At 49.0% G+C, this 26,225-nt stretch overlaps 1 protein-coding gene across 8 annotated transcripts in view; it reads left to right on the plus strand.

The window, feature by feature from the left end:
• Positions 1-18,412: 18,412 nt before the first annotated feature.
• VAV2 (vav guanine nucleotide exchange factor 2) overlaps positions 18,413-26,225 on the plus strand; it is a 189,332-nt gene continuing 181,519 nt past the window's right edge. For all 8 annotated transcript variants that reach the window (XM_088453537.1, XM_088453541.1, XM_088453544.1 and 5 more), the window contains exon 1: positions 18,413-18,628. In XM_088453537.1, coding sequence (XP_088309663.1) covers positions 18,425-18,628 — 204 coding nt within the window. In that variant the 5' untranslated portion in view covers positions 18,413-18,424. The remainder of the gene's footprint in view (positions 18,629-26,225) is intronic.

Here is a 26,225-nt window from a genome sequence, read left to right on the forward strand (position 1 = left end):
CAAGGGTTCCGGGGAGGAGTCATCAGTCTGCATGTCATCATGTTTATACTATAATACTACTGTATATTGCTACAGCCGCGCCCCATGGGATAAGCGGCACCATGTAGGTCAGTCAGTCTGTCAGGCCCCCTCCCAAATACAGAACTAATGGGGGGTCACACAGGAGGGGCTCCGCCAAAGAGGGTCTTGGGCCGGGGTCTATTTACTAAGCCTTGGGTGTAGATAAAATTTATGGAGATAAAAGTCCCAACACAGCCTGTGACATGGCAGTTAGGAGCTGATTGGCTGGGACTTTATCTTCATCCAAGGTTTAGTACATAGACCCCTTAGTCCCTTATTTATAGCAGCGTTGCCTCTTTGGGGCCCATTCAGTTAGGAGTGTTGCTGGCGCACATCAGCCGCACGTACTCAGACTTCCCTACGCTCCGGGAATGTCCGCGAGACTCCCGACACTTGGCTGGCTCTCCTATATGGCTGGAATGGAAGGCAAGTCTTCCCGAAGCCCCCTCCACACTTTGCCGAGATTAACGGCATTGTGAAGCGAGAAACGGGGCCACGATGACGTGATTCAACGCAAATCACATCACCCCCTCGCTGCGGCAATCTCTATTGTAACCACGGAGAGGGGGGCAGATGGGTGGCTTGTCTGCCTTTTCGGGGGGGGCGGGGGAGCGGCACCCGATTTTCAGGAGGCTCCCGGCCGAATCGGGAGGCTAGGCAAGTATGACATTACCTACATAATGAATAAGACAGGTTTAATTGACAAAACTAAGTGGATATTAAGATTTCTGCATGAATAAATGTATGATAAATAGGTCCCTAAATATTTATTTATTCAGTCCACAAAATGGATGCAGATGACCACTTTGGGGGCAAGTCCCAAGTCTTCACGACATTAGGCCCCTCCCCAAAGTCCAGGTCTGTGGAGAGGGGGTGGGGCTAAATGGCACAATTTGCATAATTGAAGCCTCGCCCCTCCCTAAATGGACCAGTAATTCCCGGTATTATCTGCCCCTCCTGCCCACTTTACTAGGGAGTAGACAGGATGAAGGACGGCCTGAAAAATCGTGCGTCTCCTGCACTCTATGGGAGAGCAAGTATGACCTAAATACATACATGACGACCTTTTAGCTGCCTTCTATCTGGATTACCGGTGCCACGATGATGCGATTCAATGCGAATTGCGTCATCAGACTGGGGAAGTATTCGGCTGGAACGAATCCAAGCGCTGTACAGCTAGTAGGAATAATAATCCATTTATGTAAGCACTTATTGCACTATTCAACATCAAAAATTCATCACCATTGTAAATAAATCACATATAGTAACATACATAAATTATTTGTTAATAGTGCAACTATGGCCCGTATTCAATATGGGGCAAAAAAAGTCAGAGGCCGGACTTTTCGCCCTCATCGCCGTTTTTTACTGGGATAGATAGATGGCAGATTCTAAAAAGCAGGTTTGGGTTTGTTATGTGGAGTGCTGTGATCCTGTGGCAGCCATACTTGTTTGCCTTCTAGAGAGAATTTGAAAAGAAGATAATGAGTTGCTGAAGGACAGCTAAGAAAATGACAGATGTATACTTAAACTGAAAGGTACTTAACTTGCTACTTAAGTTTGATGCTGCTTTAAATGAATTTTATGTGGTTTGTAGACTGTAATGACTGCACTTGGCCACTAGATGGTAGCAAAGTGTTTATACAGGAATATTTTCAACAACACATCCAGCTAGTTGTACCTTTAACCCCTCTGATATTCTCTAAAGGTGGAGAAAAATAGAAAACATTCCTAAAAATGTAATTCATGGTTCAACTATACATTTATTCCTCGCGCCCCGGCGTGATTTGCATCATTTTAGCCCCGCCCCCTCCCTGCGGATCAGCGATTCCTGGTTTTATCTCCCCCATTCTGCCCAGTACACTAGGAGGTGGGCTGTATGCGGGAGATTTACACACCTACACGGCCCACTGTCAAATCGTTCTGCACAGGGCTCCCTCCTGAATTCTGATTTTGAGAGGGGGTCCAGCCCAATAATGTTCCGGGCTCCTTAAGAAGGGAGAGACATCTGTGAAACGCCTGTCGGTGGCGTATTTAATATTATGATGCTATTTCCCACATCATTGATATCAAACAATCAGGTGCTTGGTTTCATTTTCTAAGCTGCATTAGATAAATGTAATGTATAATCCTATTGGTTGCTTTAGGTTATAAAACACTAATGCCCGTGTGCTGGAAAGAGTGAGCTCCTGCGCTGCGTCCATCCAGCATCTGACAGGTAGGACAGAGCTGCGCATATTTATTCCCTGACGTTCTGCATGGACGGTCGGATCCAGGAGACTCCCAGCACTGTGGAGCCTAGTGCCGCTGTATAACCCACACGCACACTATAACACTGCCGTCGTACACTAGACCACCAGTATTCAGTAACAGTCCGGGTGGCCGATGACGTGATTCGCGCTGAATCACGTCATCAAAGCCCCTTACATGTTGATGTGATCACGCCCCCGCCCACCTATGCTGCGCAGCGCCGCCTGCAGCGCCAAAGGGGGAATGTATGCTGTGTCATATGCTGCCTATTGTTCTACCTGATATAATACATGTGGCAGTGGCGGAACTCCCGGAGACAATGGAGTAATTTGCCGCCGGGCTCCAGCCCTTAAGGGGGCACCTGGCTCTATTGTCCCCCGGGCCGTTCCGGTCACTGCCATGGAGATGGAGCGCCGCTGATCGGCGCTCCACCTCCAGCGGCGTCAATACGGGGGGTGCAGTCGCACCCCCTATTTGCCGGGCGCCCGCTGAGTGTATTACCAGCAGGCGCCCGGCTCCTTCATTCCCCCCTGCGGTAGCCGGAGGAACGGAGCTCAATGTGAGCTCCGCTTCCGGGTCCCGCAATGCACTATGGGAGTGACGTCATGACGTCACTCCCATAGTTCCGAGGAGCGGGCGCCGGGGACGGAAGGCAGCAGGACTGGAGCGAGGTTTCAGGTAAGTATTTTTTTTATTTTTTGTATGTGTGTGCGCTCGCTACAGGGGGCATTACTGGTGGCTCACTATAGGGGACATTACTGGGGGCTCACTACAGGGGGCATTACTGGGGGCTAACTACAGGGGGCATTACGGGGGCGTACTACACGGGGCATTACAGTGGGCTTACTACAGGGGGCATTACGGGGGCTTACTACAGGGGGCATTACAGGGGGCTTGATACAGGGGGCATTACTGGGGGCTTACTGCAGGGGGCATTACTGGGGGCTTTCTACAGGGGGCTTACTACTGGGAGCACTACAGGGGCCCTTAGTACTGGAGGTACTGCATAGGGGGACCATTACTGGGGGGCACTACATAGGCGGCACTGCATAGGGGGACCTCTACAGAGGGCACTGAACAGGGGGACCACTACTGGGGAAACTGCATAGGGGGGCAGCAGCTGGGGCTGGCATAGGTGCTGGGGGGGTGGTACATTTTAATTTTGGGGGGCACCAACATTTATCTTGTCTCTGGGCACCTGGGATGAAGTTACGCCACTGACATGTGGTGAGGCCGTACCACGTGTGCGCTAACCGCCACCAGCACCAACACCTGCGTTACACATTTACTCACGTCAGTTATATTGTACTCTGGTGTGCCAATTTGTCTGGAGAACTACTGCACTCAGCACTATTTGTTTTATTAGCAAAGATCACCCGAGCATAAAGACGCCCACTGCTGCCTTCGTACGTGCACGCGCGATCGCAAACACGCATAAATATCGGAAACGTCAAAGTATATCGGCGGACGTTTTTCCCTTGCGCAGGTCTGACCTGCCGCAGCCTAGGAAGCTCTTCGGCCACGCAGGGCTACGTATGCACTTGCAGTGGATAATTTATGCACGCCCAGGAAACGGCGTTCAAACGCCCAGGCACCCCTGCATTTCCTTAACCACCCCCTGTCAACACCCCAAAATGGTCACTTCCTGTCAATCAATCTCCAATGGGCCTCCATGGTCTGCGGGCTCACACGGCGATCGCTGCGGGATCGCACAGCTGCCTTCGCACACGCGCACTGCAATGCAGGCGCAATGGCAAACAATCGCTGAGTCTGCGTGCGAATTGCAGTAGCGTCCTCCTCTGAATCAGGCCCTCAGTTTGTTCCTCGTATTACTCTGCTAACACTTTGCACCATTTTATTAGAGGCGGGGATGTAACTATGGAGGTGTGAGCAGTGCCGACACAGTGTCAGCACCATCGATGCCACCCCACGGTCCCTGCATCTGGCTAGCAAGGTGCTATGCACGGTACCCATCAGCCAGAATAGCACTGGCGGCCCCACACCTGGTCGGCACAGGTCGCAGTAAAGCTCTGGTACGACGCTGATTAGAGGAGACAAAATTGAGGTTTTGCCTAAAGCAACCAAACACCGTCTACCTAGTGCATCCCATAAAATGATAGCTAGATTCTGATTGTTGCTATGGGCAACACCTGATAAATCTCCACATAAATAAGCCCCAGTGTTTTGCTGCACAACTGATTAATGTCAATCAAAGCTCCCCAAGGATGGAATAGAACAGGCTGGTATTAGGAACACACTGATGAAAACTGGGGCATAGGAGCAAGCTACTGTAACCCATAGCAACCAATCAAACGTTGGCTACTCCATAGCAACCAATCACTCATTTCAAACTTCAGTGATATAGGGCCTGATTCAGACCCGCTCGCGAGTGCACAGCGCTCGCAAGCAGGTCGATGTTCCCCCACTGCGCATGCGCCGCCCTCGCCCCTGCGAGCGACGGCAGCTCCGGGGCTCACGGGGCGGCTGTCGATATTGATAGACAGCTCGCCCCGTTTTGTAGGCGGGGAGGGGGGTTGGCTGTACAAGGAACACCCGAAGGAACACTCGTGATGTCAGTAATGGACTTCCTGCTCTATTAGAGAAGGAAGTCCACTCGGGCTTGCAGGAGCCGAGACCCTAACGCATGGTCTCGTCGCAAGCCTGATGGTCTCGATAATCGCAACCATCGCCAGGCCGCTCGCACAAGCTGTGGGTGGTCACGGCCTGGAGGCCCCCCCAAAAAAACGCCCTGATTCAGAGCGAGCGCTCGCAAACAGTGAGCGCCTCTGAATCAGGCCCATAGTCCCTTTCAGGGGTCACTGATGAGGCCTGGATGTGCTAACACCATTTACATGCATCTTAGGCCCTGATTCAGAGCCGGACGCTCTGACAGACCGCTCGCTCTGAAACAGGGCCGGGCTATTTTTTTTTTAGAACCGCCTCCTGCCCGCTCGCATTAGCTGTGGGTGACCACCCACAGCTATAGCGAGCGGCCAGGAAGATGGTCGCGATGGTCAAGACCATTGCGACCATCAGGCTTGCGACGAGACCCTTGTGGTAGGGTCTCGTTGCGGCAAGCCCTGGAGTGCTTTCGGCTCAAACTGTAGGCGTTCCCATGGGAATGCCTCCGTCTGGGCAACCACGCCCCCGGCACGCCCACCAAAGGGGGCGTGCTGTCACTCACCATCGACAGCACACCCCTCTTCGGTACGAGACCTGGAGCGACGGCTATCCGGGTCTCGCTCAGCGCTCGCGAGCGGGTCTGAATCAGGCCCTTAATCCCAATCCCTGGTGTGGTATATCCTCCTCTATATGAGGCATTCCCGGTGACGGACACACCAGCCTGGGACACCCAGTAAATGGAATGATCAGGCTGGTACAAGCGTTATATATGTTGGATGAACGCTCCCATGTGAAGCAGGTTATATGGACAGTAGAAGAATGTAGAACTGATGTTGATTATGTTATTTTGCCTCATTCTAAGGAGAAAAGCGAACATCTGCTGTACCCCTCAGGCCGTTAAACATTAATATGCGTGTTATTATTCAGCCTGCCGTTAATTGAATTTATTCTGATGTTACAATTCTGCAGCACAGCATGGGACCTGAACACGAGGAATAATGTTCCCGAGTGTTGTTGCGGATTACAGATTGCTAATGTTTCATTTTGTGTCATTAATATAATGATTTGTGTCACCCATGTAAAACCGATAATGTATAAGATACACATGGACCCGTATTACGCCTGCATCTAAATTCATCACAGCGCTACTGTGCCAAATCATGCAAACTAATGGTAGGGAAGGACCACAGAGCTTACAATCTACTGAGATGGATCACTACACCAGCCCAGCACACTATGGCCCTGATTCAGAGCCGGACCATCGGGCTTGCGACGAGACCCTTGTGGTAGGGTCTTGTGGCCGCAAGCTCCAGAGAGATTTCGGCTCTAACACAGCCTGAATCTCTCCACTGACATCACTGGTGATGTCAGTGAGGCCGCCCCCATACGGGAGGCGTTCTCATGGGAACGCCTCCGTTTGGGCAGCCAACCCCCCGGCCCGCCCACCAAAGGGGGCGAGCTGTCACTCAACATCGACAGCACGCCCCCTTTGGTGCGAGACCCGGAGCGACGGATTGCCCGTCGCTATCTGTGTCTCGCGCATGCGCACGACGGAGCCGGCTCCGTCGTGCGCATGCGCTCTGGGCCACTATCATCCCGGTTGCGAGCGCTCAGCGCTTGCGACCGGGTCTGAATCAGGCCCTATGTGCAACTATTCAGCAATGACCTGTGATCGGAGCCGCTGGTCGCACTGAAGAATACACGTTACCTTCATGCATGACGTATAACAATCATTTTTTAATATTTAATTCAGCCATCCGTTATCTCACAATGCAATGGATAATGGTTATTGAGACACTGGTTGTTTAATAGTTTATACCTTATACAGACAATTAGCAGAAAACACAGTGAACAGATTTGGAAGCAATTTAGTCATATAGGGCTCAATACAAATGTGCAGAGAAAATATAAATGTGTATATACGCCTGTATACATCATGAGAAGTGGCAGCACGTATGTATGTATACCTGCTTGGCTACAAGTAGGGCTGCCACCATTTCACTTTCTGATTTAGGACAGTGGGGGGACCAGGGGGAGTGGGCAAAACCACAGTATAGTTACACCCACTTTCTTTCTCACATTTCAGGCTGTTATATAACCTCTCTAATAAAGATCCCCCTCATGCTCCTTTACATGCCTCAGAGCGCCATCATGCCCCCAAGGTTTTATATTTGTCTCAGAGCCACTCGTGCCCCTTTTATGCCTCAGAGCCCACAATTCCTCTATATTCCTCAGAGCCCCTCATGCCAATTTAATGCCTCAGAGACCCCCTAATACCTCAGTTTGCCTCAGAGACCTCCTTGCCTGTATATATGTTTCAAATCCCCCTCATGCCCCTTTATATGCCTCAGACCACCTTCATGCTCTTGTGTATATCTCTGAGCCTCCAATGCCCTTATATATGCTTCAGATGTCCCCTTGCCCTTATATATGCCCCAGAGCCCCATCATGCCCCTTTATATACCTCAGACCCTGGTGCCCTTATATATACCTCTGAGAATCATCATGCCCTTATATAGGCCCCAGAGGCCCCTCTTGCCCTTAATACTGGATTTCCCAGACACCACTCATCTGGGCTTAGCAAGCCTCCGAACTCGGGACAACACTGATGATTTCTGGACTGTCTGAGGAATCCTGGACGGGTGATGACCTTAGCCTCAAGGCATTATCATTGTGTACTTGCACTAGTTCTATACTAGGTGCACAAGGTGTGCCTCCAAACAGGTGTATATTTTCGCTTATGTAACGTCCGGATCTGTGTAGACGCCCTCACTGAGCTCTGCCTACGGGTAAGCGCGCCGTTACACCTCTTTGTTCATAAAGGTCGATGTGATAAAAATGCGGATGACTCTGCATCACTCGTACTTATGTGTGCGCGGTGCCAAAACACGCAAAGGATACGCTCCGCAAACAGGTGCACATTCAGTTCTGCATCAACCCGGTATCTCTACATTAACCGAGACAAAATCTTGTAAATCTTCATTAAAATGTGCGTCTCATATTTCAGCACGTTCAGGGTTTCACTTTCACTGACTCCCGGCTACAAATTGGAAACTGTGTTTTCATTAGATGGTCATTAGTCTGCAAATTAACCCAACCGATGACTCGTTAAATGGAATCTAGCGCTAGTCCCTCAGCCGACGGTAATATTCTCAATACGTTATTGTCTGGAATGATAATGCTCTGTGTTATATCCGGCCAGGAGCTGATTCTGTCAGCTCTCCAGTCTCTCTCTCTCTTCCCCCTGTCTCTCTCTTTCTCTCCCTCCCTCTCTTCCTCTCTCTCCCCTCTCTCTCTTCCTCTCTCTCCCCTCTCCCCCCTCTCTCTCTCTCCCTCTTCCCCCTCTCTCTCTCTTCCTCTCCTCTCTCTCCCTCTCTCCTCTCCCCTCTCTCTCCCTCTCCCCCTCTCTCTTTCTTCCTCTCCCTCTCTCTCTTCCTCTCTCTCCCCTCTCCCCCCTCTCTCTCCCTCTCCCCCTCTCCCCTCTCTCTCCCCCTCCCTCTCTCCCCCTCTCTCTCCCCTCTCCCTCTCTCTCTCTTCCTCTCCCTCTCTCCCTCCCTCTCCACCTCTCTCTCTCCTTCTCCCCCCTCTCTCTTCCTCTCCCCCTCTTCCTCTCCCTCCCTCTCTCTCTTCCTCTCTCCCCTCTCTCTCCCCCTCTCTCCCTCCCCCCTCTCTCTCTCACTCTCCACCTCTCTCTCTTCCTCTCCCTCTCTCTCTCCCCTCTCCCACCCTCTCTCTCTCCCCCTCCCCCCTTTCTCTCTCTCCCTCCCCTCTCCCCCTCCCCCCTTTCTCTCTCTCTCTCCTCCTCTCTTCCTCCCCTCTCCCCCTACGCCCCTCTCTCTCTCTCCCCCTCTCTCTCTCTCCCTCCCCCCTCTCTCTCTCCCTCTCCACCTCTCTCTCTTCCTCTCCCTCTCTCTCTCCCCTCTCCCACCCTCTCTCTCTCTCCCCCCTCTCCTCCCCTCTCCCCCTCCCCCCTTTCTCTCTCCCCCCTCTCCTCCTCTCTTCCTCCCCTCTCCCCCTACGCCCCTCTCTCTCTCCTTCTCCCCCCTCTCTCTTCCTCTCCCCCTCTTCCTCTCCCTCCCTCTCTCTCTTCCTCTCTCTCCCTCCCCCCTCTCTCTCTCACTCTCCACCTCTCTCTCTTCCTCTCCCTCTCTCTCTCCCCTCTCCCACCCTCTCTCTCTCCCCCTCCCCCCTTTCTCTCTCTCCCTCCCCTCTCCCCCTCCCCCCTTTCTCTCTCTCTCTCCCCCCTCTCCTCCTCCCCTCTCCCCCTACGCCCCTCTCTCTCTCTCCCCCCCTCTCTCTCTCCCTCCCCCCTCTCTCCCTCTCCACCTCTCTCTCTTCCTCTCCCTCTCTCTCTCCCCTCTCCCTCTCTCTCTCCCCCCTCTCCTCCCCTCTCCCCTTTCTCTCTCTCTCTCCCCCCTCTCCTCCTCTCTTCCTCCCCTCTCCCCCTACGCCCCTCTCTCTCTCTCTCTCCCCATTCTGTTTTGTAATATTATACTATGCACAAACGATAAACAGGAATCCTAATTTGCATATTAAAATTAAGTAGAAAGGAGCTAATTTAAAATATTATTAGGTTAAATAATGGTACCATATCTATTTACAATTTTTCTCAATGTGCTATAAGAACAGGTACCCGATTGTGTTCCGCTAATGTCTATTATTATTAATGCATTTGTCACTATCTATATTAAGGAGAGAACTTACTCTGGTCTGTGTTTCTAATTTGTGATTATGTTTACTGTATATATATATATATATATATATATATATATATATATATATAATGTATTGTGGTATTATGTAGTGCTGGGATGTCACATATAATGAATTGTATTGTGTGATTGTAGCTCCTTAGTGTTACAGCTGCTGCTGTGCTCCCCCTCCCTGAGGGGAAGGGAGGGGGCTTCTGTCAATGCTTTAGGGTTTGCTATTAGTGAGAGACCACTTTACATTTCTCATAGCCATTTGATCAGCAGCCTATGAATGTCATTTTGGGGTCGATGTACTAAGCCTTGGAGATAGATAAAGTGGACAGAGATGAAGTACCAACCAATCAGCTCCTAGCTGTCACTTTACAGGCTATGATGTAATGAAGACACATACTGAGAGGCTTTATACCAGGATCTCATGATTATATGTCAGTCCTCATGAATATATGTCAGTCCTCATAAGCAGCAGCTCTTGGCCTCTTGGATGGGGCTGGCTGCGTTGCCTGTGCACTAGTCCGGTGAGGAGATGACAGTCCCGGGCTGGCCTTGCCCCTGCACCTGTGCAATGTATCTGGCAGGCACCTGGACTGTAAGCTCTCTGTTAATCGCAGCCCCTAAGTAAAATCCACTGCTGATCCTCATGAATATTGGGCCTGATTCATTACTGATCGCAACTGTGATTACGCACGCAGAATGCTCCACTGCGCTCACACTGACTACGCTGACCCGTCGCAGAGTGATTGCCAGGAAGTGACCATTTGGGGAAGGTGACGGGTTTGGCGAAACGCAGGCGTTCCAGTGTGTTTGAACTCTGTTACAGGGGCGTGCATAAATTAGCCACGGCGATGCTGTAGCCATCTGCGATGCCGTATACATGCGCTGAGATTAGCAATCCCTGAGTAAGGTCAGACATTGTGCAGGTGTGCGTGAGGCTGCGATGGTTTTGCAGACATGCTAAGTATTACGGATGTGTGTAAGGTGTAGTGGGCGTCCTTATGTTAGGCTGCGACGAGATTGCGATAGCAATCAGTATATTTTCGCAGTGAGATTTTGTGCATAATCACAGCTGCGATCGCAATAGCGATCTGTAATGAATCAGGCCCGAATATTATACAAACCTCATGAATATTAGTCAGGCCTCATGAATATATGTCAGTCCTCATGAATATTAGTCAGGCCTCATGAATATATGTCACTCCTCATGAATATTAGTCAGGCCTCATGAATATATGTCAGTCCTCATCCATATAAGTCAGGCCTCATGAATATATGTAAGGAATCTATATTTGAACCTCTATATACCCCTGCCTATACCTTCTAATATCCTACCTATAAACCTCTAAGGATGACGCTATTTTGCGTACGCAGTCATCCAGTAAATAAAGACTCCAGACCTAGAACCTGTGGTTCCAAAGCACAAAGTATTATTCAAGTAAAAGTACAGCAGTTACACGCTATGATCCTCATATAATCTAAGTGCATAGAGATTATACAGACCCAAGTACAATGATACATACGCAGCGCTCTCTGGTCCAGATGTAGGCATCAGCAAGAAACCCTCGTCAGTCAGCATTCAGCAAGAAGACTAAGACCAAGTGTTGGAGCACACATATTTATACCCCCCAGAAATAGACAACACAATAGAGAACTTTGTTGCTGATGCCATTGGTCCTCAAGGGGGATGCATCTGTTACAGAGCATTTAACAGGCTGATTCAAATAGACACAACCCAGCCTCTAACAACTGGGGGTCTCTGGGTTCCCGCCTCATGCAACATCCTAACAGTTGTTCATATAATATACATTTTGTTGCTTGAAGTCTCTGCGGTCCATAAGTTGAGAATGCATGATGCGATCTCCACACCGATAATACCGGAAATCTGTTGAAAGAGTACGCATCAGTACAATACCAAACACGGCTTACTTATCATGTATAAAACCTTAGTTACCAAATAATCTTTATTTCACAGCATTTATACTAACTGAACAAACTTAAATCTTATACCTTAAAGCTTATTAAACCTTTTATGTGAATATGTAATGTGTGAGTATGCGGGGTGTGATGTAAAGACGCTAGTTAACTTGGGGCAGATGCGTGCGCATGAAGCTAATAAACAGCGTTTTCATACAGGATCTTATGCATTTGCTAATATGCGATTAGTTACCAGCGCAATTATGCGTATTAATGTGTGTATGAGAAATAGTGCACTTAAAAATGAAAAAGTGAACACCTAGCAGTGTGGAATGCTGAGCCTTATAGTTCCACACGCCCCCCTCAGCAGCCCCCACCCTTCTCAGGCTCAAAAGTAAAGTCCTTTGTTCTCCCAGGATCTTGTGTAAATGCAAATTAGCACAGCTACAAGACCCAAACCTAAGATAACACTCTTGGCTTTGAAGGTATTTTATTGCAGGAAGCCTGCTAATGTAAGGTGTGTATTCGAGCAGGGCCACCTGGAGTGAGAGCAGACGTTATATCCAGGAAGCTTGTCTACACAGGTTAGTTGTCACGTGGCCATTTGCTCTGTTGTTGCTAATGCAATCCAATTTTGACATACTGTAAAGCCATTTCTAGAATATATCCTTTAGGGGAATTATAATAATATACACTTTATCCAGAGCACCCAAACTACGTAATGTCATGAAATGGGCTTTTGGTGAATCGCTGTAACTTATGGCGATGGTCACAGATGCATTCGCATGATGCTAATAGTAATATCTCCACATGTACTAAAGTGTGAGTTTATCTAAAATGGCGCTTAGGCGGCTATTCACAAAATGGCATCTTGCGATCTCATTTCTAAGATGGCGTCTTGCGGCCAGTCGCAAGATGGTGTCGCTGCGATTCAATTTTAAACTGATCTTGTCTCAGCCAATAATCCAGCTTCAACATATGTCAGTCCTCAAGCATATAAGTCAGGCCTCATGAATATTAGTCAGGCCTCATGAATATATGTCAGTCCTCAAGCATATAAGTCAGGCCTCATGAATATTAGTCAGGCCTCATGAATATATGTCAGTCCTCATGAATATTAGGCCTCATGAATATATGTCAGTCCTCATGAATATATGTCAGGCCTCATGAATATGTCAGGCCTCATGAATATATGTCAGGCCTCATGAATATATGTCAGGCCTCATGAATATTAGGCCTTATGAATATATGTCACTCCTCATGCATATAAGTCAGGCCTCATGAATATATGTCAGTCCTCATCAATATTAGGCCTCATGAATATATGTCAGTCCTCATTAATATTAGTTCTCATGCGTATTGGTTATATTATACCTGCTATTAGTAATTTACCAGAATACAGGTTTCTGATAAAGCAATATTACTATTAAAAAAAATGTTGACATAAGACTCCTTAACCTCAACCTGAAGCTATACAGCTGTTGTGCACTAGAAGTCTCAGCATGCCTGGTTATCAGCTGGTTTGCAGTGACCTCTCGCCTCCAGTCTTCCCATCTCTGCCTCCACTCATCATTTCCAAATAAATGGGATTCTTCCAGGAGACTGTGCGGCTCAGCTCTGTAATTTGCAGTTCGTGCATCCAAGTCTGCGCCCACACATCCGTGTTCAGTCTTTCTCAGGATTCCTGCTCCCTTCCTGTCCTCTCCACCCACCATGTTCTCCAAAGCTGTGTCGGAGACTCCTTCTGCTGGGCCTCTGGTTGCTAAGACTTGCCTGCAACGACCTGAAAAAAGCTAAAATACAAAAATACAATCAGTATAGCAAAAATGTCTTATAACAGTCCCAAATGTAATAGTTTAAGTTCCCAGAGGATCCGCGGACTGATGCAGAGACTCACCCAGTGCGATCCTTGTTTGCAGATTTCGCTGCAGTCGCGTTTCCAGGCTTCATGCTAATATCACGATAAGGCCCTTCCCTGTGTAAAAGTGCGCATCTGAATGTACAAGGCCAGAGACGCTCACTATCTGGAGCGTAAAGCTTTAAACATCGGTTGCACCATCAAAACTCGCACAAGCCCTATGGCAGGCGTGGTTTCAGTGACACGTCCGTCACAGGCACATGAGAAGGACAATTTTTGCATAAATTACTGAACAGTTCTCAGTGCGTGCACCAAAATCGGATCTGCACATTTTGAGGCACACCATCGGAATGCATGTGCATTGCAAATCAATTTTTCTCACCCATGCACGTTTGCAAACAATCGGTCAACTAAGTGACATACTTACCACTCACCCAATTCGCCGACCCCCCTGCATTTTCTAGACAAACCCCTTGACCTTGGGGGGGGGGGGGCTGGTGACGAGATTTGCGATGAATTGCGTCATCATGACTCCGCCCCTGCTTCACGATGCCGAATATATCGGCATTGAGTAGTGAGGGCGGGCCACGATGATGTGATTATGTGGCCACACCCCCGTTTTGCCCCCATTGCTGTGTAATATGCCCAGCCACGCCCCTGTGCAGCGTCACTCCCTCCTGCTTGGCCGACCGTGCTGCCAGAATGTCGGCAGACCTGCTAAGTGAACGTCAGCATCGCGTGCTTTCTGAATCAGGCCCTATATGTCTGACTTTACTGAGTGCAAACAATTGTTTTCTGTTATCAGCCGTTTAGGAATGAAGAGGCTGACTTCAGTATTATTTATGTGCTTACATACACTTAGACCGGTGTGCATCAGCAACAATCTGACCCCCATACTAACAGCCTTGCTCTGAAATATCTTACAAAATACAATTAATCTCTAACTCTCTATGGGCGGCGGGATGTGTCGAGCATTGTATTTTGGATGCGATGCACCCCGCCGATGATCGCACGCACGTAGTAACTCCGTATGCATGATCATTTACGCAAAGGACAGCTCTTCCGGTAAGACTGTCGGGTTTATGAACTGTGAGTCCCTCTGCAAATCCGCGGCCGTCGGCCAGTGCATGTGTGAGCCGCAGGGGACCCCGGGAGCGATCTTCTAGGGGAAGTTTCCCGGTGAGAAGCCCATAGGCTTCTATTAGGCAACAAGTTTGGAAAGCAAAGGTGTATATGGAAAATGCGGTCAAACCGCCGAAAAAATGCATTTTCGGGGGTTTCACCACATTTGTAGCTTTGTTGATCCTGTCCTATGAATGAAGATGATATGATTCTCAGCTTCGGTTTGCTTTGAACAAAAGTTATGTTTAGCTAAGCATATAAACAGAGGCTTTGGGGCGTGTCGATTGCCCTTTCACAGGTGAACAGAAGGGCAATGGAGACGCCCAGAACATTGAGTTTCTTTTCTTAAATAAAGCAAAGCGAACCTGTGTGTCGCACTATCTTCATTTCTGCGCACATTTGTTCATACTACACATGATCCTTTACACACAGGTGTATTATCTTCATTACATGACAGCAATTCCGAACCCTAAGCAGCTGATGACACTAGTAGTACGGGGGCATCTGGCACAATTGGGGCCGCCTGTAGCTTTCTGCAAAATAAATGATTGGTTTGTTTGTATTGTAAGACGCAGCACCTGCGGTAATGTAGATATTATCATATTAGGGCTGACTTTGGGCGTCTGTGATCTGTGCAGAAGAAAACTAAATGTACAAAACATACTGGGGCCATTTATAAAATAACAGCAGCGAAAAAGGGAGGAGAACTGACAGCGACCATCAGCTTCTGTCCTGTACAGTCGGAGTGAAAGGAAATATTTGACTGGTTGCTACGGTTACAGCACTTTTTTACTTGTGCATCAGTTTCTACAATTTAGGTTTAAACAGAACTAAGGGCCTGATTCAGACCCGCTCGCGAGTGCATAGCGCTCGCAAACTGGTCGATGTTTGTCCCCTGCGCATGCGCCGCCTCCGGCGTACGCATGCGCAAGCCTCAGCGAGCAACAGCAGCTCCGTCGCTCACTACAAGACAGGGCGGCTGTCGATGTTGATTGACAGTTCGCCCCATTTTGTAGGCGGGGAGGGGGGTGTGGCTGCACAAATGCAGGCGTACCCTTAAGAATGCCTGCCATTTGTGGGCGGTCCTACTGACATCACTTGTGATGTCAGTAGTGGACTTCCTGCTCTATTAGAAGTCCACTCGGGCTTGCGGGAGCCGAGACCCTCCCGCAGGGTCTCGACACAAGCCCGATGGTCGCGATAATCGCGACCATCGCCAGACCGCTTGGTCACCCACAGCTTTGCGAGCGGCCTGGAGGCCGAAACTAAAGAAAGATAAAACGCTCTGATTCAGAGCGAGCGCTCGCAAAAAGCGAGCGCCTCTGAATCAGGCCCTAAATGCAGATTCCAGGCAGAAGCTTTATTAGAAGGTCTCATTGACTTAGGAATTTTTCAAATATTTTTTTGTAGCAAACTTTGTATCATACATGCCTACTCTCCTGGGAGTCGCGGGAGGCCCCCGATTTTTTGGGCAACCCCCTGCACCCCCGGAGTAGGCATATCTCCCGCATTCCACCCAGTTCCTAGTGAAGTGGGCAGGATGGGGAGATTTTACCTGGAAGTTTCCGGTCCGTAGGGAAGAGGCGGGGCTAAATGGTGCAAATCGCATAATTTAGCCCCGCTCCCTCCTCACGAATCGCAAGGGTTTTCTATAAAGGGGGAGGGGCCTAATGACATATATAGTCTGGGCCCGCCCCCTGAAGATGTCGGTAAGTATGCTTTGTATGCATCATGGGATGAGCGCACGCTATAAAACTGTGCCGTGAGTCGTGCGCATTCAGAATGGGCACCAAATTCAGATGGATCTCCTGTCCTTAGCATCAGGTAAAGGGGCCCATATACATCTGTGTCAAATTCCCAAAATTCCCTATTCTGACGACGTCGGGGCCGGAAGGATATTTAACATGTTGAAAAATCTTGATTACTCGATTCCGTCGGGATTTCAACACATCATTAGTCCCATGTCGGATTTGACAGTTACGACCGCCGGCTTCCTGACTACATACCAGATAAATATTAAGTAGAATCTGATTGGTTGCTATGGGCAACATCTTCATTTCTAAAAACCTGCACTTTAAAGATACCCCTGATAGGGAAAAGGAGAAAGAGACAGTGATCAGGGTGTTGGACCTGAAAGTCTGTGACAGTGGAGGGTGCACACTAATAGCAAAGATATGGAGAGCCTGCAATCAGGTCATATGAACTGTCCTTGCAGCTTTGTGTTCAGTGGTCCTGGAAGTAGGCATGCTGGGAGTTGTAGTTGCAGCCACATGGTACATTGTTGCAGGGTTACAGGATGAGGCTGACTGATGGGCTGAGCTGTCAGACACATATAGAAATGAGGGTCCCATCTGTGTCCATCCATGTCCCTGCTGGTCTGTATGGCTTACAAGCCACGCCCCCTCCGCCTAGGCCGCGCCCCTCTCCGGGATACAGCCCTATGTGCGCGCCCCCGGCCCCTGGCGGCGGGGGCGCGCAGTGAATCAGAGCTGAGTCTGACTGCTGAGTCCGGGGCTCCGGGAGAGGAGAGCAGCAGCAGCCGGAGGAAGGGAGAAGATCCCCGGGTGTGGATGGCTCTCAGCTCTTTGTTACATGCCCGGTGCTATGGATGATGCATAATGAGTATGGGCTCTGCTGTTCCTAGAGGGAGAGGATCCCGCAGCACATGAAGCTGTCCACAGGGAAGTGTCCCCCAGCCTGCACAGTGCAAGGATTGCTACAGCATCCTCAGTATACTCTGCACCTTCCTCCTGCACTGCACCCTCAGCACTTAGCCTACACTGCACCCTCATACACTGTATTTACTAACTGTACCTTCTTCCTGCACTGCACCCTCAGCACTACTCCTCCACTGCATCCTTTCCTCATACACTGCACCCTCAGCACTACTCCTCCACTGCATCCTTTCCTCATACACTGCACCCTCAGCACTACTCCTACACTGCATCCTTTCCTCATACACTGCACCCTCAGCACTACTCCTACACTGCATCCTTTCCTCATACACTGCACCCTCAGCACTACTCCTACACTGCATCCTTTCCTCATACACTGCACCCTCAGCACTACTCCTACACTGCATCCTTTCCTCATACACTGCACCCTCAGCACTACTCCTACACTGCATCCTTTCCTCATACACTGCACCCTCAGCACTACTCCTACACTGCATCCTTTCCTCATACACTGCACCCTCAGCACTACTCCTACACTGCATCCTTTCCTCATACACTGCACCCTCAGCACTACTCCTACACTGCATCCTTTCCTCATACACTGCACCTTCCTCATACACTGTACCCTTCTCACACTTTGCACCTTCCTCCTGCACTGCACCCTCAGCACTAATCCTATACTGCACCCCTTCCTCATACCTTTCTCACACTTTTCACCTTCCTCCTGCACTGCACCCTCAGCACTAACCCTACACTGCACACTGTGCCCTTTCCTCATACACTGCACCCTCAGTACTACTCCTACACTGCATCCTTTCCTCATACACTGTACCTTTCTCATACTCTGCACCCTCAGTATACTTTACACCTTCCTCATACACAGCACCCTCACAACTACTACTTACTGCAGCCTCATACTCTGCACCCTGAGCGCACACTGCACCTTCAGCATAAACTACTCCCTAATTTACTATACCCTCCAGCCTCTCATACCCTGCCCCTACCTCCCACACTGACACCTCTGCACCTTCTCTCCCCCCTGCACCCTCCTCATACACTGCACCCCCGCATACACTGCACCCATATTCCACTTTGCACCCCCCTGTACCCTCTGCACCCTAAGCATCGCCATGAGTTGCCCAGCAGAGTGACCCTGCCCGCTGTCTGATCCGAGGAGGTGCCAGCTTGCACCTGGAATCTCTCTCCCTGCTCCCAGCATGGAGGAGTGGAGGCAGTGTGGCCGGTGGCTGATAGACTGCAAGGTTCTGCCCCCTGATCACAGGGTGGTCTGGCCCTCAGCTGTGGTCTTTGATTTGGCCCAAGCCCTCAGAGATGGGGTCCTACTGTGCCAGTTACTCCATAACTTGTCCCCTGGATCTATAGACCTCAAGGATATAAACTTCAGGCCTCAGATGTCCCAGGTAAAGTGGTCTGTGGGGTAACGGGGGGTGAGGCAGTCACTGAGGGGGCATTTAAATATGCTAACTGTATTGTGGGACATAAACAGGTACCCTAATTAGATAGAAAATGTATGTACAGAAGTAAATTATGTGCCCAGTTATTGTGCCTTATGAATGGTGGTAAGCCCCCTGAGTCTACCATCCTGGGCGGGGGGGGATACTCCTATATACATCTGTAATTTAGATTTGCCACTGCAGAATGAAGCACTTTACAAGCTGCGGTTTGAGGTTTCTCCTATGGTAACCACACACCCGCAGTGTTCTTCTGGTTGGAATAATGTTTCAGGCGAACCTGCATTTTTTTTTATTTTTTTTTTATTTTTTACTCGCTGTATGTCTGTTATAAGTTATTGTTCTATATGTTTGTATGCCTGGCGGGGAGCTGCGGCTAATTCCGGCCGTCCTGTGTCTTGCGCTGCTGTGTGACGGCTCAGACGCGGTTCTGTCACATTAACCTGTACGGCTGATGCTGCATGAGTCCAGCACATGGCAGAATATAGTAATGAAAGCATAAGGCAGATCCGCCAGTCCTGCAGTATTCTTCCATTAAGACCGTTTTATTGTTAATTACAGGCGTCATTTTGCGGCGACCTGTAATTTGGGAGGTTAGTTGTTTCAGGTTTAATAATTCCACGTTGGCAGCTTTGCCAGCGAGTGATGCCCAGGGAGGCGCGGGATGGTGTGAGTGGAATGTAGATGGCCTCTTCTCTGTCGCTTTCACTCTGGTTTAATCATTTTCTGTCTACTCGCTGTTTTCCTGCCCTTTGTCAGCCGGCTGCTATACGTCTGCCGGGGATATAGGAGCCCACTGTACATAGACGGGCCCCTCCGTGTGCCCACTCACCTCTGCCAGACGGGAATGGTCATTTTGCAGTTTTTGTGGTTTTCTGGCCTTAAACATTAGCAGGCAGATTTTTGTTGGTTTATAATTGTATTTACACCTCCGTCCCCTAAATCCCCATCATTGGTTGTGATTGGAATTGTCATATATTAAATATATATAAAATCTAAAACAAATTCCCCGTCTTGTATTTTTGCACATATTACATTTCCATGGAACGAAACAATTGTGTGTATATATATAATGTATATGTGTATGTATGTGTGTATATATATATATATATATATATATATGTGTGTGTGTGTTTCATTCCACGGAAATTGGATATGTGCAAATATATAATATATTCTATTATATTTGGAATCTAGAAGCCCTGTCCCCCGAGGTGTGCCTATAGAGAGACGTATAACTTGTTACACAGGTGATGGGTGTCCGGTGACTACTGCCGGTGTAATCTGTACTGTAGTAGCGAGCGTTTTAGTCTGATACTGTTATCATCTATAGTAGAGGACATTTTGTTCCTTATAACCTGTGAGTGACCTGAGTGACGGCCGAGGTCATGACCTCACTTAGCACAGATCTTATGTAGGGGGGGGGGGGCGGTTATTCTATAATAAAACACATTTTATAATTAATATAAAGCACTGCAGGAAGTAACCTGTGAGCGGTATTCTGGGCGTATAGTGGTTTCAGTGTCGTTTGCGCCTGTTCACTATGTAAATGATCCCCGGTCTCTCTGCTATAAATGTGTTTCCTGGTAGTAAGTATCATCCCTGTGATCTGTATCGCTCACTGTGCTGCTGTGTAGCCAGGGTCCATCGCTGCATCAGATATTGGATACTTTATTCATTTCTGGTCACTTATTGGCCTAGGTCCTAATGACAGTAAATGGCATCTTCTGCTTCTGTATCTGATACTTCCTTTGGAAACATTGTAGCATTGTACAGTATTGGGCCACATTTTACTCCCTTATTATGTTCTGCATAATATATAATTTATATACTGATCTTTGTACATATGTTCCACTTTCATGGCATTAGACAGTGTAACATGGATAATACTGGGCTTGTTTGACTCCTCATAAGTATATATTTTTTTTTTATGATGAACCCTGTGGATAACCTACCAATCTACCCTCCTTCCCGAGCCCCCTGCTATTGGGGAATTGTGACCTTCTCAGGCACTCCTGATATATAATCTGACAACTAGCTGCCCTTATAACATCTCCCGCATCCATCCCTTTCTTCTGCAGGATATCTCAGTACATGCCCTGACCCTCTCCCACCTACACTACTGCAACACTTTCTCCTACGTCCTAGCACATCATGGACTGAGTGCCTGATTCAGAGCCGGACGCTCTGACCAGAGCGCTCGCTCTGAATCAGGGCCCTCCTCCCTCAACTTGGAGCGGCCTCATGGACGCTCGCATAGCTGTGGGTTACCACCCACAGCTATAGCGAGCGTCCATGATGATGGTCGCGATGGTCAAGACCATCGCGACCAACAGGCTTGCGACGAGACCCTGCGGTAGGGTCTCGGTGACCGCAAGCCCTGGAGTGATTTTGGCTCTATCAGAGCCAAAATCACTCCCACTGACATCACTAGTGATGTCAGTGGGGCCGGACTCAGACGGTAGGCGTTCCCATGGGAACGCCTTCGTCTGGCAGCCACACCCCCGGCACGCCCACCAAAGGGGGCGTGCTGTCACTCACCATTGACAGCACGCCCCCTTTGGTGCGAGACCCATAACGACGGCTTGGCCGTCGTTATTCGGGTCTCGCGCATGCGCACGACGGAGCTCCCTCCGTCATGCGCAATTCGGCACCATCGACCCGCTTGCGAGCGTCCTGCGCTCGCGAACGGGTCTGGATGACCCCCTGACTCCGATGTAACATGCAATGACTTCTGCACCCTCCTCCTGCTATTCTGTCGGTCTACATTTGACCCCTACCCTAATCCTGGTCTCTGCCTACAAAGCATCAACGATCTTGTCCATTTTTAGATCTATTCTTCAGTTACTCTCCCAGAAGTAATTTCTACAGTACACACAGTACACACAGTACATACAATACATACAGTACATACAGTACACCGCTTCCATCTTCTGCTGATCACCTCTCCCTATTGCCTCCAGATTTTCTCTTATACTGCACCTATTCTCTTTCCTAAATGCCACCAGACAGAGGGCCTGATTCAGACCCGCTCGCAAGCGGCTCAATGTTGGTCCAGTGCGCATGCGCACGACGGAGGCGGCTCCGTCGTGCGCATGCGCACGACGGAGGCGGCTCCGTCGTGCGCATGCGCGAGACCCGGATAGCGACGGGCAAACCGTTGCTCCGGGTCTCGCTACAAAGGGGAAGTGCTGTCGATGGTGAGTGACAGCATGCCCCCTTTGGCGGGCGTGCTGGGGGCGTGGCTGCCCAGACGGGAACGCCTACCATCTGGGGCCGGCCCCACTGACATCACAAGTGATGTCAGTGGGAGTGCTCTCGGCTCTGATAGAGCCGAAAGCACTCCAGGGCTTGCGGCAACGAGACCCTACCACAAGAGTCTCGTCGCAAGCCTGATGGTCTTGACCATCACGACCATCTTCCTGGCCGCTTGCTGTAGCTCTGGGTGGTCTCAGCTATACGAGCGGCCAGGAGGCCGCTCTAAAAACTAAGAGGGAGAGCCCTGATTCAGAGTGAGCGCTCTGTTAAAGCGTCCGCTCTGAATCAGGGCCACAGTCTCCAAACTCTTATGGTGCGTACACACTGTACGAATTTTATGAGCGATTTGAACTATATCGTTCCTATAGTTATCGTTCACTTTTTGGTAGTCACCTTCCTGACAACGACCAGTTATGCGCGTTCCCGCATGAACAATAACGATATCTTTGGTCTTTCATGCATGCAGGCCAACTTGGACGGTTTTGTAAAGATTTGCCCGTAAAAAGATAGCTTCACTGACATCTCTATCATAGATATCCATCATAGGGGGGAATTCAATTCAACGCGATGTTGAATAGCCGCGGGAGGGAGCTCCTGCGGCTACTTAATTCACCGCGCTGTTTGGGCACGCTAAGGATTTCTTCTCGCACCCCCCTGGGGATGCGAGGAGAAATCCGATCAAAGTGCCGGGCGCGCAGCTATATTACTGCTTAGCGCGGCGCTAATAGCCGTGCGCCCGGCACTCTGGTCAGAGAATGCGGGTTAACGCGTTTTAACACCCTTGTTAAGGCGCCATAACCGGCATTCTCCGACCACACAGTGCACTGAATTGAATAGCTCCTGGCGCTATTCAATTCGCATTCAATTGAATCGCCCCCATAGATATCGATCAGTGTGTACAACCAAAATCGTTTTGAGCTGCACTACAGAAAGTTGGAGGGAAATCTATCAACAATATCTATGGTTGTTCCGTGTGTGTATGCAGCATCAGACCCTTCTTTAGGACGGGCATGTAACCTGACCCCACAATATTGCCCCTCTATTCAGATTTATCAAAGCTTCTGCATCTGATTGACCATTTACCGTGTCACCTTACATGTTCCATCACATTTTCAGTCTTTTTTTAACTTTTAGATTGTAAGCTCTTGTGCAGTTGCGGTAAGGTCCTATATGTATTACTGTACATCGGAAGATTTTGGCGCTTTAGGAATAGGTATTCGCCCGTACACACGTGCAGATCATCCCCAGTGTCAAAGGACCAGTTCTGCAACCAGAAGTTTGGCATTCTGACCGAGTGGCTTGAACCTTTGGACCTATTGGTTCAGTCGGCCGAAAGTCTCGCATGCTAAGCAGATTGTTTTTTTGGCTGGGAAGATTCTTGGGCACCCCTGGATCTGGTTGGATAGCCCGGTCTGTATGGGATGTGCAGGCTCGGTTCTACTCGGTTCCGTTCGTTTTTTTTTTACCGAATCATATTGGCTATCCAAAACTCGTGACAGCTGATACCCAATAAGATTCGGTAAAAAAAACCGAACGGAACCGAGTAGAACCGAGCCTGCACATCCAATATAAATAAATGTAAATTAAGTTTTAGGGCTTATTTATATGCCCCTCACCCCTGATTTTAATGTACTTGTCACATTTTAAAGACATGCTTGTAAAGGGACTTAAGGTGCGTACACACTGGGCGATTAAAGTGGACGACTTAACGATATCGTTAACGTTCAGTCGTCCACTTTATCGTCCATTTTTAACACAAAAATGATGAACGATAACGACGACACGCATTCCCGCGGGTCGTTCCTCATTATCGTTCATCGGGTTAACATGCAGGCCAACCTGACGATATCGTCAGGTTGCTACATGTTATGGAATGGGGGAGAGAGCCCGGCGCTGAACGATATCGTTAATGATATCGTTCAGCGGGTGTGCTCAATGTCATGAACGACATTGAGCACATCCTGCCGGGGACACACTAGACGATATCGCTCAGGGAGCATGTCGTCTAGTGTGTACGCTCCTTGATGGTGCATACACATGGTCAGATGAAAGATTGAACGATTTTACCAAAGATTTGAACGATTTTTGACTGCATTAAAATGAATGGAATCGTCCAAGTCTGACTGCAAACACATCAGATGTCAGATATCGTTATCTGACCATCGGGAACGCGCATCGTTCATTGTCCATCGTTCAGGCATGTCAGCTATGTCAGATTTTCCTTCAGATATGAATGATTTTTAAAATTGTTATCATTCAGGTCTGAAGAAAAATCTGACCGTGTGTATGCACCATGACTCATAAAACATGGCGGCAGTAATTGCACCTAATATCACTCATCGGAAAATAAACAGCCCTCGTCTCGGAATGTACAGGAGCAATTGGCAGACTGAACTAATTACAGGAGACGAGAGCAGCCTTCAAGGGCCCTTCTGTGTCATTCATGCCTGTTACACTGCGAGGTGCAGAATTCAGATACCACAAATGTCATTATTGTTGAGATCATTGGATGTGGCAATGTCATCTGCACCTCTTCCTGCATGACGGGATTACGCTGTACGTTTCCTGCGATTACCTCGCTATATAAAATTGTAGTATAACCTTATGCTTCCTGTGGCATATTACAGGGGTGGGTCTTTTGCCTGGCATATTACAGGGGTGGGTTTTGTGCCTGGCATATTACAGGGGTGGGCCTTGTGCCTGGCATATTACAGGGGTGGGCCTTGTGCCTGGCATATTACAGGGGTGGGCCTTGTGCCTGGCATATTACAGGGGTGGGCCTTGTGCCTGGCATATTACAGGGGTGGGCCTTGTGCCTGGCATATTACAGGGTGGGTCTTGTGCCTGGCATATTACAGGGGTGGGTCTTGTGCCTGGCATATTACAGGGGTGGGTCTTGTGCCTGGCATATTACAGGGGTGGGTCTTGTGCCTGGCATATTACAGGGGTGGGTTTTGTGCCTGGCATATTACAGGGGTGGGTCTTGTGCCTGGCATATTACAGGAGTGGGTTTTGTGCATGGTCTTTAGGTCCTAGCCTAGTCTTCATTCTAGCACCCTGCTCCTGTCACAACCTGTGCAGTTCCTCTCTCCTGTCTGGGGTGTCGCTCTTTGCTCTGGTGCTTCTAGCACGCTCAGCTAAGACAACAAACTTCTGATATCCAGATTAGTGTGTGCTAGAAGCACCAGAGCAGAGAGTGACACCCCCCCTCCCCTCTTGTGTCACATGGCTGTTGGGGTCTTTGGTTTTCTAACCTCCAATATTAGAAATGATCTAAAACCTAGTCCTGATTTCCTGGGACAGGAGGGGTTGCTGAGTAATGGGCCTGGCCTAGCTTCTCGTACATAGGGCCGTAGTCAGTTAGGTGCGAAAAGCCGTTTTCTGCGGTAAAGTATCGCGAGTGACGTAATTTCGCCATGCGAAAAGTTTCCTCCGTATTCAATTCCGGAGACTTTTCGGCGGAAACCCTCCTGCACCCTTGGGACAGTCCCCGAAAGGTAAACCGCGTCCAAAAAAGTTTAAAAATGTCATTTTAAATCACCCCAAAAAAGTACTTTCATTTTGGGGGCGAAAAAGTCCAAAGTTGGAGAACAAATTTAAAAGCTAGCAAAATAGTCTTCAGGGGGGTCCCCAAGTATGCCCCAGGTGTTTTTAAGTTTGCAGGTGTTTTTTTACGTTCACTTTAGCAACTTTAATGCTTGCACCCATTTTCATGTACCCCAAATTTGCTGGGGCTACTTATTTTCTGCCCAAAAAAACTGCTAAATGCTCTTCTTCACCACTTCTGTGAAGACGCTAATTAGCAGCTATTGACAGCATTTAAATACCCCAAATACCTTCAGCAGGGCTATTCGGGGGTTATCTATAGTGATCCCCAATGTCAGAGCATCTTTTGGGGGGTGTCAGGCTGATTTCCCCAAATCTGACAGCACTTTTTGCCAACTCCGAATTCGCCGGGTTCCGTTTTAGCCAATTTCTAATTGAATGCGGGGACGAGCGCGATACTTTTTTCGCATGGAAATTGCGATGATGCCTGCATTGCGCCAGTCATGACATTTCACCCCTTTGTTTTTCATTCCATAACCTGCCCCAGTGAAGCTTAGTCTGAAATCCCTAACATGCAAGCGGGCACACACGTTGGGTTAATTGTTCTGACACATTATCAGTGTTTTTTGGGGGGGAGAATTCAGTTGTATTTTTGTGCCCCAGGTTTTCTGCGTGCCCGTCAGAGCTATACAGTTGACGGGCATCGAATGCATGATTTCTGCTTGCACCCTTCTTGAGGTGA

This window comes from Taudactylus pleione, unplaced genomic scaffold (assembly GCF_031769625.1).
Source record: "Taudactylus pleione unplaced genomic scaffold, aTauple2 ptg000583l, whole genome shotgun sequence".
NCBI lineage: Eukaryota > Metazoa > Chordata > Amphibia > Anura > Myobatrachidae > Taudactylus > Taudactylus pleione.